This window comes from Portunus trituberculatus, chromosome 14 (assembly GCF_017591435.1).
Source record: "Portunus trituberculatus isolate SZX2019 chromosome 14, ASM1759143v1, whole genome shotgun sequence".
NCBI classification, from domain to species: Eukaryota; Metazoa; Arthropoda; class Malacostraca; order Decapoda; family Portunidae; genus Portunus; species Portunus trituberculatus.
The window spans coordinates 13,965,230-13,978,251 of NC_059268.1; the positions used below are offsets into that span (position 1 = coordinate 13,965,230).

Consider the following 13,022-nt stretch of genomic DNA (forward strand, 5'->3'; position numbering starts at 1 on the left):
GCCTCGTTACCACTCAAGGCCATGTCACGTCTCCCCGCCTCTCATTGCCGGATACCAGTGGAGGAGAAGCAGAGTCAAATGGTGGTGGTGGTGGTGGTGGTGGTGGTGGTAGGCAAACGAAGCTATTGACTCAGTTGTCACGGTAAGGGGAGAGATCAATGTGAATGAGAAGTGGGGTCGATACACACACACACACACACACACACACACACACACACACACACACACACATACACACACACAGTTAAGGTTCTAATCTTAAGTCTCCCTCAATCCCCATATGTACATTTTCAGTATGTATGTACTGCAATCATTAATAAACCGTATTATTATTATTATTATTTTTACACACACACAAACACACACACTTCATTGACAAAATCTGATACAAAATACAAAATAGAGTAAAAATTCAACCTTGCTACCGAACAACAGTGATGCATGGTTACTGCACACTTATCCGTGACAAAACTAAGTCATTTGTAAAGGCCAAATATATTACCTTATGTATACGTATTTTACCAGCCACTATACGCACAGCTGCTCAAAATAGTGATGTGTAAAATGTTTCAGGGCAAAAATAACACAGTATCTGCCAATTAGCTGACTTATCATACCCTCATTTCTTTTGGTGTTTACGAATTTTAGACTTCCAATAGAGCACTTCATTAGTTCGTTTATTTCTAACCAGTTTTTAACATGACATTGGCGAGATTTTGGGACAGCACGTCTTAGGGCAGCTGTACAAAAATAATGTTAAAACTTGTAGAAAAAAGATGTAAAAAGGAGAAAAGATTGAATTAGTTAGATGAATGGTATAGTGTTGAGTCATTAAGGAGATTTAAAAGAGGATTAGATGAATTTATGGATGACTGATGAAAATAGATCAGTTTATTTTGTACAGGAACTTCCACATGGAGGCCTAATGACTTCCTACAGTTCTCCTTATCTCCTGATCTTATGTACGTTAGGTTAGGTTAGGTTAGGTTAGAGTAGGGTAGGGTAAGTTAGGGTAGGTTAGAGTGATAGACTAAAGACAGAAACAAGCGCGCGCACACACACACACACACACACACACACACACACACACACACACACACACACAGAAGAGGGTAGGTTGGGTTAAGTTAGGTTAGGTTACATTAGGTTTGGTTAGGTTAAATTTGGTTAGGTTAGGTTAGGTTAGGTCAGGTTAGGTTAGGTTAGGTTAGGTTAGGTTAGGTTAGGTTAGGTTAAATTTGGTTAGGTTAGGTTAGGTTAGGTTAGGTTAAATTTGGTTAGGTTAGGTTAGGTTAAATTTGGTTAGGTTAGGTTAGGTTAGGATAGGTTAAATTTGGTTAGGTAATTCACAAGAATGAGGACAAGGAAGAAAACGGGAAATTGGAAAAGAAAGAGGACATGGGGCAGGAATGTGAGAGCGCGGACGAGAAGGGCAAAGAGTTGGAGGGTCATGCAACCAGCAGTAATATAGCAGTATGTATTCTGGGGCCCTCGCAATGAGACGGACCTCCTGCAGCCACCGTGATGTCCAGCCTCCTCTTGGAACTTTTTCTCTGCCTTTATCGACCTCGCGAACAATGTGGTGGCGGTGGTGGTGGTGGTGGTGGTGGTGGTGGTGGTGGTGGTGGTAGCGGCGGTGGTGGTGGTGGTGGCGGTGGTGGTGGACTCTTCAACCTCTCGACAACTTTTTTTTTTCCTTTTTTTCATATTGTTTCCTCTCTCTCTCTCTCTCTCTCTCTCTCTCTCTCTCTCTCTCTCTCTCTCTCTCTCTCTCTCTCTCTCTCTCTCTCTCTCTCTCTCTCTCTCTCTGCCTTTCCTTTCATCTGTTGCGTCATTTCAGACATTGTTCCGTTCACGACAGTATTGATTTTTTTTTTTTTTTTTTTTTTTGCGGCACTGGTGAGGCTGCTTCAGGTGTTTGGTGGAGTGTGTTCAGTATAGATAATGTAAAGGTGGTTCTCATTATCTCCTGAAATATGTGTACCATTTCAGGCTATCTTGGTGTAATTCATCTTACTGTATGGGGAACTTTTGAGATCATTTTCCTAATACAAAGTTCAAATCATACACCTGTTTTTTTTTTTTACCGTATTTTTTCAGGTATTTTACGTACAATTTGCGATATAACATTCTTCTTCCTAAACTGTGCTTGTCTGTTTCCTATTAGATTAATTCCTAAGAAACTATTATAGCATTATTTTCCCCTCTTTTTTCCTCTTCTCACATCTCTTTTGTCTCCCTTTTTCTTTTCCGTTTTTTTTTTTTCTTTTCCGTTTTTTTGTTTTTTTTTTTTTCTTTTCCGTTTTTTTTTCTTTTCCGTTTTTTTCCGTTTTTCCGTTTTTTTCTTTTCCGTTTTTTCTTTTCCGTTTTTTTCCGTTTTTTCCGTTTTTTCCGTTTTTTCTTTTCCGTTTTTTTTTTCTTTTCCGTTTTTTTTTTCCGTTTTTTTTTTCTTTTCCGTTTTTTTCAGTTTTTTTTTCTTTTCCGTTTTTTTCTTTTCCGTTTTTTTTTCTTTTCCGTTTTTTTTTTTTTTACAAGCAATTATCTACATAACTTTCTTCTTCCCAAACTATACTTGTCTGTTTCAAATTAGATTAACTCCTAAATACAAGAAACTATAGGATTATTTTCCCCCTTTTCCTCTTCTCACAGCTCTTCCTTCTCCCCTTTTCCTCTTCCCTTTCCTCACCTTCCTTCCCTTCATCAGTGTCTCACCTGCGCTGCATAATCCCTCATGATCATATTAATGTAATGGTAATTCTGCCCCAAAAGTTTGTCACCAGTAACACATTAGGTAATCCCATTGCAGAAAGCGAGGGTTCTTGTGCCTCACCCCTGCTTGTCAAACGCCCAGTGAGAAGTGAGATCAAGTTATTGCGCTCAACTTCCTTCCTTCCTTCCTACCTTCCATCCATCCGTTCATCCGTTTATCTTTCATTTCTTTATTCTTTTTTTGTTCTTTAATTTTTTTTTCTATTAACTAATCCATTTAACTATTTATTCATTCATGCTTCAGTTCTTACTTCCTTCCTTCTCTTCTTCCTTCTTTATTTATTTCCATTCATTCGTGCATCTTTTCATTCATCCGTCTTTCCTTCTCTTCTTCGTTCCTTCCATCTAACCATCGTTCCTTCTATCCCATCCATTCATACATTCATCTTTTCACCCATCCAATCATAAATTAATAAAGAATAACAGAACTGGACTTCCAATCTTAATTATGACGCTTATCTTTCATATTAGTCCATGTAACATCTTTCCTTGTTACTAATATTCCTTTCTCTCCCCCCGCAGGAAAGACGAGGATGGTGTGTGGGATGTGGACAACGGCCAGGCCACGGAGACCAACGCCACACAGTTCACGGTCACAAACTTGCAGCCCTTCAGCGTGTACTCCTTCAGGGTGGTGGCTGTCAACGCCCTCGGGATGAGCCAGCCCTCCATCAAGTCCTACTACATGATAACCCTGAGAGAGCGTGAGTAACTGCCACTTTCCTTTGTTTAACCCCGTGTTTTGTCGCTCGGCACACTCAGCTCTTTGTCATTCGCCGTGCTTCCTGCCGACGCGCGAGATATTCGTCCCTGTACTTCTTGATTTATTTATTTACAGACACCAGGAAGCTTGGTCATAAGTCCTCTTAGTATAACGTGGTGGAATTCTGGCATTGCTAGTAATTTAGTGTCTCGCTGATGTTGGAATTTCGCGAATCTGCTCTCTGGAAATGCGAGCGTCAGATTCATAGTTTAATATAAGAACACAACAAAATAAGAAAAACTAAAAGAAGCGTGTAACCCTCTATACGTAACACACAAACAACGTAATTATCAAGTTTGTACCAATTTTTTCCTACACGTACCACACAAACAACTTAACTAACAAGTTTGTACCAATTTTTTTCCTACACGTACCACACAAACAACGTAATTACCAAGTCTATATCAAATTTTTCGTATCTTTTTTATTAATCTCTTCTTAGCAAGATGAAGCTCGTTACTCCTATCCTGACTACTAACGCTGATGATTTTGTTTGCCTCACTAACTGACTACTAACGCTGACGATTTTTGTTTGCGGACAGCCAGCAGAGTTGTTGACCATGCACCTCGCCGCCACTCGCAGTGTTGTGTGGGACCCTCCACTAGCTTTGTGCAATCTGTTCCAGGTGTATTGCCACCCCTTTAAGTGCCTTGCTTTTTTTTCTCTCTGACTTTTTTGTGGAGCAGTGAAGACAGGGGTGAATGTAAAGGAAGAGGAAAAATCCATGCCGTGTGTCACACTATAAAAGAAAAAAAACAAAAGGATTGAAAAATAAAAAAAAGGAAGTCAGTTTAGCCCGCGAGGTAACTTGATACTCTGTCTCCCTTTTGCTCTTTCTCTTTCCGAAAAGAACTTGAACCATTAGATGGACGAAAAATAACGAGGCGAGGCCACAGAAGCGAAAACAACGCGGGGAAGTGAGTTCTGTGGTTTACTGGTGAAGGGGAATAAAGGAGGAGGGAGGATGTTCTTTACACTTTGAGCTAGCAAGGTGAGGTCAAAGAACAGCTGGGAGATGGACCGGTGCTGTGGCTGGGAGGCAGGCGGTGGAGGCGAAACGAACTCAGAAAACCAACATGCATAGAAATACTGGTGAAAAGAATAACAGGACAGAAAGAGAGACTGAGAGATTTGGCATTGAGGTGAGAAAAAAAAAAAAAACGTAACCATTCATATCAGTAAAAGATAACGAGAGAGAGAGAGAGAGAGAGAGAGAGAGAGAGAGAGAGAGAGAGAGAGAGAGAGAGAAAATCAGATTATATCACAAACACCCTCACGATTGATAACAGCTTTGACCTTTCTTCTTTTCGGTATTCCTTTGTGTTATTCAATGGGCTAAGAAACAAATAAGTGACTTGAGTGGTTCTTTAATGGCTGAAGGCGCTGGAATCACTAAATCACGTTCTTTACTGCATGAAGTATCTGGAGTTTGGCGGTAGTTTTCTATTTATATATTCATTTTATTAATTAACTTATTTATTTTTATTTTCATATGCCTTTACACCCTCGGAACGTACTCAATACTCATTCCATGCCACCCCTTCCTTCACTTCACACAGCGCCACACTGTCATCTAAAGGCTGCAGTGAAGAACCCATAGTTAAGAATGTTCGGAATGTCACTCTTAATGAAGAATTCTACGTCTCATCTCCCGCCATATTAGTGAGACGCGAAGTATGAAGTTTCCTCCCCCTCGAAGCTCATTACTGTCGAAAGTGTTAGGAAAGGTTGTGGAATTAGAAGATGGGAATTGTTAAGGTGTCCGAAGGGAAGGTTTTGTTGAAGTGATACGTGAAGAAATAGATCAACAAATACGAGAAGGGACAGATATTTGAGCGGCTGCGTGCATAAGTAAATGGCTATGAAATTATGTATTGTTAGAGAAGAAGAGGAGTGGTGATCAATTATTGAGGTGCATTGTACTAGTGACAAGTGAAAAATATATCAAGTTAGAGTAGAGAAGAAGAAAAGGTCATGAAATGTGTTAAATAATGCCAACTGTTTCATATCAATATTCTATAACATTTCAGCGCCGCACCTTGACTTCTTTCAAAAGGTTCAGTATAGTTAAGCGCCAGTGGATTTTAACCCCCTTAGTACTAGGACACATTTTCACATTGACAATTATGTACGATTAGACCATTTTATTTACATTAGAAAGGGTCTGTGGAGGTTGGAAGATTAATGGCCTGAGTCTTCACTATTTTAACCTCCACATAAGTTTCTGAAGCTGTATAAAATCACCAAATAGTAAGCACAATGAATATGGAAACGCGTCATGGTACTGAAGGGGTTAAGGGCGTCTTTATCATTCTAGTAACAGATTAACAAGATTTCTGTATAATAAACGCAGAAAACACTCTCGAGAACGCGTTTAATCATCACAGTGGCCTTTGAAAACTGCCATTGTGAGAGATCGAGGTGTTTCTGTAGAAGGGCCATTGTTTCCTAGTTAGTGTAGAAGGGCCATTGTTTCCTAGTTAGTGTAGAAGGGCCATTGTTTCCTAGTTAGTGTAGAAGGGCCATTGTCTCTTAGTTAGTGTAGAAGGGCCATTGTTTCCTAGTTAGTGTAGAAGGGCCATTGTCTCCTAGTTAGTGTAGAAGGGCCATTGTTTCCTAGTTAGTGTAGAAGGGCCATTGTCTCCTAGTTAGTCTCGACCTCACAAACAGCACAGCATCTAAATTTCATTGCTTTGTAGGATGTTTGCTTGTGTGTGACGAGATCTATTTTTTTCTTTTTCTTTTTTTTTAGTTCCTTTTTCTATGGTTTGGTTAGGTAAAATTTTCTGTTTTTCTTTTTCTGTTTTTTTTCCGTTTTTCTTAACTCCCTAAGAACCTTATCGTGTTGAGAGTTATAGCACATCGAAGAGTCACTGTGGCTGATTGTTCCTTCAAGCTCGTAAGTGGAGAAGATGTTTACTTGATTATAGACTCTTCTGCTTCCTTAATGAGTGTAACTTTCTATAACTTTCCCGGTCGTCGTACTGCGGTAACCTTCCCCAAACCACGATGAGGAGTGACAGCAAGAACTTCAAGGGAAAAGATGCACCTGGAAACTTTTGGGGAGTTAAGGAACAAATAGACGCTTTTTTTGTGTGTTTTAGCTGTTCAGTTGGTGGAAAGTGAGATGAACACGATCCTTGTTTTGAGATATTTGAAGCAGCAGTACTTTTTTAACTAGGCTGGTTTGATGTAGATTATGTCTTTGGTAACTGTAATGGATTCGTGTACACAAAAATAACCCAGCAGGTACGAAATGGTTGTGAGAGCAGCTATTAACTCTTAGTCTTACATTCGTTCTTTATAAACACCCAGACCACTGTAGAAAAATCATTTGTTGTATAAAGAAAGAAAAAAAAATTGACTATACTAGACAACAGATTTATTTAAAAGATGGCAATAAAAGATAGATCATTATATAAAAAGCTATCCATTTGTGAAGGTGGTATAAGAAGTGCTCCTGCTAACAAGCCAAGATAAAGGCGAATGTTCTAGCCGAGGTGAAACTGTCAAGGCGAGAAGGGAAACGTTTGAAAGGGATGGAAAGCAGGTGTGTCCTGCTATAAAAGATGCAAATAACGAGGTGACAACTAATGAGATCGCCATCACTGCATAACAATTGACACACATGATAATGACGTGCAAATTTATATACTGACAATATGATACCTTTTTCTCACACTCGCCTGAACAAAAGCCGATGAATTCACGAGACAGGAAGACGATACACATTTTTATTTTTCTCTTTCATTCCGTTAGCCTTACACACACACGGCAAAATTGACCCTCCTGCCCTGTGTCGATTCAGACCTCATTAACAAAAAGTGTCTTTGTGGCGCCAGAATGAGACCTGATAAAAAAGATATATAAAAAGTTTCTGTTTTTTTTCACATTTTATCAATAAGTTCCAACAGTAGAAATTACAATGAAATTTGAATTGGCAGCGAGACCTCATGATTAGGTTTTGCCAGTTGATGATGAGCACGAAGGAGGAAGAAACTTAAGCGAGACGAGAAGAGTAAAGGGTTTGCAGATTTAGTCCACGTGAAATGGAAAAGAAAAAGGAAAAAATGGCATTGTTGTCCCTAAATCATTACCACCTTGAACCGTTGTATGGCTTACTCATAAATATTGGTGTGTGTGTGTGTGTGTGTGTGTGTGTGTGTGTGTGTGTGTGTGTGTGTGTGTGTGTGTGTGTGTGTTTGTGTGGTGTGAGGCTCTCTAGCATTGGCCAATCACTATGTACAAAAAGGAATGGTATATTGCCTGCCGCACGTGTCTGGCTGCCCTCCATCCTTCTTTCATGTATTTCCTGCTGCAGTTCTCGGGATTAAGTGTTGAGCCGCACACAGAAGCAGGAAGAACTGTCTGAAGGATACTATTTATTCATCGTTTTCTCATTTTAAGTACTTTTCTTATCTTACTTCATACATCATTTCAATAAACTCCATATTCACTTACGCCATATGATTTGTTAGAGAGAAAATAGCATGCACGGTCAAAGGAAAGTACCACAAGAAAACATGAATGGGAAAATTCTATACAAGCTACTCATAAAGGTAAGCACAGGTACTTGCTAAGAGTTAGAGGAGTCACAAGAAATTGTAACTGAGAGGCGAGGAAAGTTGTTTATCTTGAGGACATTACCTTGGTGGTTCTCCCCTGCAGCAGTATCCCCGGGCGTGTCGGAGCACAGCACACACTGAGGTCCTCCACCCACACAGCTTTTCACTGTCCTCTGTGGTCAGGATGATGGATGGGTGGTCAGGGAAAGCTGGGGGAAGGTAAACGCTGGTGACCCGGATGTCACCGTGTGTCCCATATCCCAGGGTTATTCTGCACCACCTTCCCGAAACCCAACCACTGCGCTCCTGCACCACCTTCAAGGCAGAGTGTAACTTTCCCACCACAAAATTTCTTTCTTCATATACTCAATAATTGGTCCACAAATATTTCACCTGCTGTGCCTCGCCTCACACCACTTAGGCCGCCTCCCCGCCACCCTACCCGACCACCTTCCTTCTCCCTTGCCACATCCCCAAACACCCTGCCCCCGTGCTGCCTCCCTCCGCACCTCGGCCTGGCTCCTGTTTCAGCTTTAAGGCTTGAAAGCCTGACCACTCCGGGATGCCGGTCACTAGACACCACTTCACTTTACTTTATATATATATATATATATATATATATATATATATATATATATATATATATATATATATATATATATATATATATATATAAAATGTGCATTCTGGTTGTTTGTTTTAGTTTATCAAAAATCACTACATATCGAATATTGCCTGATCTCTTCCTTTCGTTAAAGACAAAACACTGAACGAGACAAAGGAAATCCAATTTTGTTGAGATAAGGTTGTATCCGCTGCCGCTCCCACTATAACTACTACTGCTGTTGCTGCTGCTGCTGCTACTACTACTACTACTACTACTACTACTACTACTACTACTACTACTACTACTGCTGCTGCTGCTGCTGCTGCTGCTGCTGCCGCCATCGCTACTAGTACTATATTAAGTATTCTAGTCATCATTTTTTTATATTTATATGTTCAATTCATGTTTCTATTCAGCGTTCGTGCAATGTGGCACACCAAGGTGTAATGCCTCCACAAGTCTGTCTCATTCCTCGTGGCATTGTTAAAGTTACCTGAAATGTACCAGGAAGCGCATCATATCAACCCAGAAATGTCTGGAGAATGTGTTTCAAGCTGGTACCAATTATACTTGTGTGTGTCACACTAATGCTTCTGACACCAATACTTCCGCTCACTGCACGTTGCTTCATTGTGGAGGAAGAAACCTTTTAGTTTGTTACATAATGAAATTTGGATTTGTAAAGAAACAAATCTCTTTTTTTTTTTTTTTTTTTTAGCTAGTGGTTTTACGCGTAAAAATTGTATGAGTAGATAGGTAGAAATATAAATGAATACTATAATAATACTCTTTTGTAGACAACACTTGTTTTAATGTGGCACCATTAAACATATGGTTACAGGTACGCTTTCTTTGCTCTCGTGTTTCCCATAAAAACCTTTCCTTTTCTTTCAGTTACTTTTATTCTTTATACTAAACCAATGGAACAAAAACCTCTAACTTTTGTCACTGTCCACTTTCCTAACTAAATTTTCATTTGATTGGTTGCAGAGTGTTTCCCTGATTTACTTAGCAAGCGTGCTACAGAATGTGTTCACACTGTGCACACAACGGACAGCTGCTGCGTGCTGCTTGTCTTGTTTCGGTCTCCTCTGGTCTGCACAAGGCGAGGTCTCCGAGGTAATGGCATCAGCACACACCCACCTGAACTATACTGTGGACTCCCAGCGAGGCACCACTCACATCGCGGCCACTTTACGTATTTTTTTAAAAACATTCTTTCTAACTTGAACGCATTTCAGTGAGACAGGACAGAGCTTTCAGACTCTCTCCTCTACGGGCTCAGGAACCGCCTCCAGCAAGAGAGATAACGACTGCGAGGGACTTGTGTTCCTCAGCCCATTATAAAACTACTACCATACTTTGTATATTCTCCATTACAACGAATATGAATAACGTCGCTTGAATGACAGTACTGCATTGCGTCTTTGTTAAGTATCACATTAATGACTCTAGATCTTTTGTTTCAGTTTTGCATGAAAGGCAAGCGACTCTAATGCAGTGTTTAGTAAAAGAATGTAATAGTAACAGAATGAGTAACAGATTGTTTATTGTTTACCCTTTAGTATTCTAAGTAACACATTTGTACGTACTGTCATCTGAAAGCCTGATAAATCTCTCTCTCTCTCTCTCTCTCTCTCTCTCTCTCTCTCTCTCTCTCTCTCTCTCTCTCTCTCTCTCTCTCTCGCTTGCTTGCTTGTTCTGCCTCCAGTTAGCAAAACTCGCGAAAATAAAAACTTTTCCCCTGTCAAGATGAAGGATACAACTTTCTCTGATAGATAATCACGTTGACTGAGAAAGAAACAAAACATCTTCCTGGTATATATATACATATATAATAGTGCGTATAGTCTCCCACGTCCCTGAGATCCTGAGACCCCAGCCGGGTGTGTGTGCCTTCCCGTCCTGGCCGTCGTGCGCCACCTCCGTGATGCTCCTGAATGTTGACTGTGCACACACGGTCTGCCTGATGTACGCATCCATTAGTCTGGAACAACACTCTGTAGGGAAGCCATACAAGTCATGTTTACATTAATTCTATCGTGGTGTGTGTGTGTGTGTGTGTGTGTGTGTGTGTGTGTGTGTGTGTGTGTGTGTGTGTGTGTGTGTGTGTGTGTGTGTGTCCTCGCAGACCAACAACCCATCTCGCGACGTGGAATTAAAGCATAAATCAGCAGATGATGCCGGGGAATTATTTTCGACTGATATGACGCCCCAGGAAAAAGTCTCAGATTAAAGTTGTATATTTCCGAGTGATGAACCTCGACGGTGGACGCTGCACGCTACATCGAGGAGCCTCCCGCACCCTGGCCTGGTGTGACGGGGTAGGGACGCCTGCACTCCATACACACACTGTTTGGCCAGCGTCGTCCGTTTCTGTGTACGTACACAACACTACACATCAACATCAGCTCACCTCCTGCCTCGTGAATGTCAGCGCGACCCAAGAACGGTTTCCTTGCGTGTGTGACTCCTAACTCTCCCTTCCGCGGCGCCTCTCCATCAGGGAGCGAATGAGCGAATGAGCCTCACCTCTCGCGTCCGCCGCCCGCCTTGGTAACGGAGGAAGGGCGTGCGTCATCTCGGGACAGTCTCGCCAGCGTGGGCACAGAGTTTAATGGGCTGTATGAACTTCGCTATCGCTTACATAAACTTGGTGAAGCAGGAGTAGTGTTGTGCTCGTGTTGCGCCTGGGGTGAAACAATTGTGCTAGAAGTATTGCTTTGACTGGTTTGGTAACTGTGTTGATAGTGACGACGATGGTGTTAGTATTGATAATTTATGACGATGATGATGATGATGATGATGATAACAATAGTAATGATAACAATAATAATAATAATAATAATAATAATAATAAAGAACTGCTAATAACAGGAGTAATAGTAGCAGCAGCAGCAGTGATGACAGTAGGAGCAGAAGCAGCAACACTATCAGCAGTAGCAACAGCAGTAAAGAAAAGTAGAAACAATAACATTTCTACCAATGATACCAGCAGTAGTAGCAGTAGAAGTAGTAACAGCAACAACAATAAGAATAGTAGTAAAACATAACCATCATTAGCAGTAGTAGCAGTAGCAGTAGTAGTAGTAGTAGTAGTAGTAGTAGTAGTAGTAGTAGTAGTAGTAGTAGTAGTAGTAGTAGTAGTAGTAGTAGTAGTAGTAGTAGTAGTAGTAGTAGTAGTAGTAGTAGTAGTAGTAGTAGTAGTAGTAGTAGTTGTTGTTTGTAGTATAGACGTAGCAGCAGCAGGAGAGGCAGGGAGCACCATTAGTGACAGTGACGGGCTTGGAGTGGGGCGTGCTGTGGGGCGTCGTGGTGTGTGGTGGTGGTGGCATAGTACGGGTGAAGGGGTTGGTGGGCCAGGACTGAGCCACGTTCCATGTTTGCGTGCGTAGTGTGTACTGTGTCCCCTCACCCAAAAAGAGCAGTGTGAGAGAAAGAGAAAGAGAGAGAGGGAGAGAGAGAAGGTGGAGGGAGAGGGGAGCTGCCACGGATCGTGTGAGAACCCAATTTCCCATATATCCATAATACCTTTCATATATTCCTATCACGAGAGAGTATGGGTGATGGGGGTGGTGGTGGTGGTGGTGGGACACGTCGCATTACAGCCGTACCCACATCATGCCCCGAGATAGCGAACCTGTATGCGCATTTTAGCCTAATGAAATAAAGCATTGAGGGAACACATGATGCTCTGTTTGGGGTAAAAATAATAGAATATAGAAGAAAAAAAAGCAACACACTGAATAAAGCAAAAAAAATGAATAAAACAGTAGAGCAAGCCATTTGTATAGCGTCCCCCTCATTGATAAAAACACACACAGGGAAAAAATTGTATATTCCGTAAAGTGTGTAACAGTACTGATATTATTTAGGGTTATTTTGTGAGAGGGCTCAGTAAAATGGAAGTTATTCGTGGTGGGCGTGTGGAAACTAGCGCTTGCATGGCGATCATTTCTGAATTATTTCGTTCATTGTCGTATGTTTGGTGCATGTGTGTGCTTGTACGTGTGCCTATGTATGTGTGTGTGCGTGTGATAATGAGATATTCACCCCTATCCCCGTTCCGACACACACACACACACACACACACACACACACACACACACACACACACACACACACACACACACACACACACACACTTTCCAGTAAATGAATATACATTAAGCTAACTATTTTTCCTCCTTCTATAAAGCCTCGGATTGATCTGGGAGCATCTGCCACACCCGGCGCGTGAGGTGGAGGGGGGGCAGCAGGGAGGGAATGGAGGGGAGGGGACTGGGATGAAGGTATTAGCCAGATTGAACCACTGGA

The 13,022-nt window shown here is 41.3% G+C and overlaps 1 protein-coding gene across 4 annotated transcripts in view; it reads left to right on the top strand.

The window, feature by feature from the left end:
• LOC123503748 (tyrosine-protein phosphatase 99A-like) overlaps nt 1–13,022 on the top strand; it is a 783,535-nt gene that overhangs the window by 672,265 nt on the left and 98,248 nt on the right. For all 4 annotated transcript variants that reach the window (XM_045253746.1, XM_045253744.1, XM_045253747.1 and 1 more), the window contains exon 5: nt 3,292–3,473. In XM_045253746.1, the coding sequence (XP_045109681.1) occupies nt 3,292–3,473 (182 nt within the window). The remainder of the gene's footprint in view (nt 1–3,291; nt 3,474–13,022) is intronic.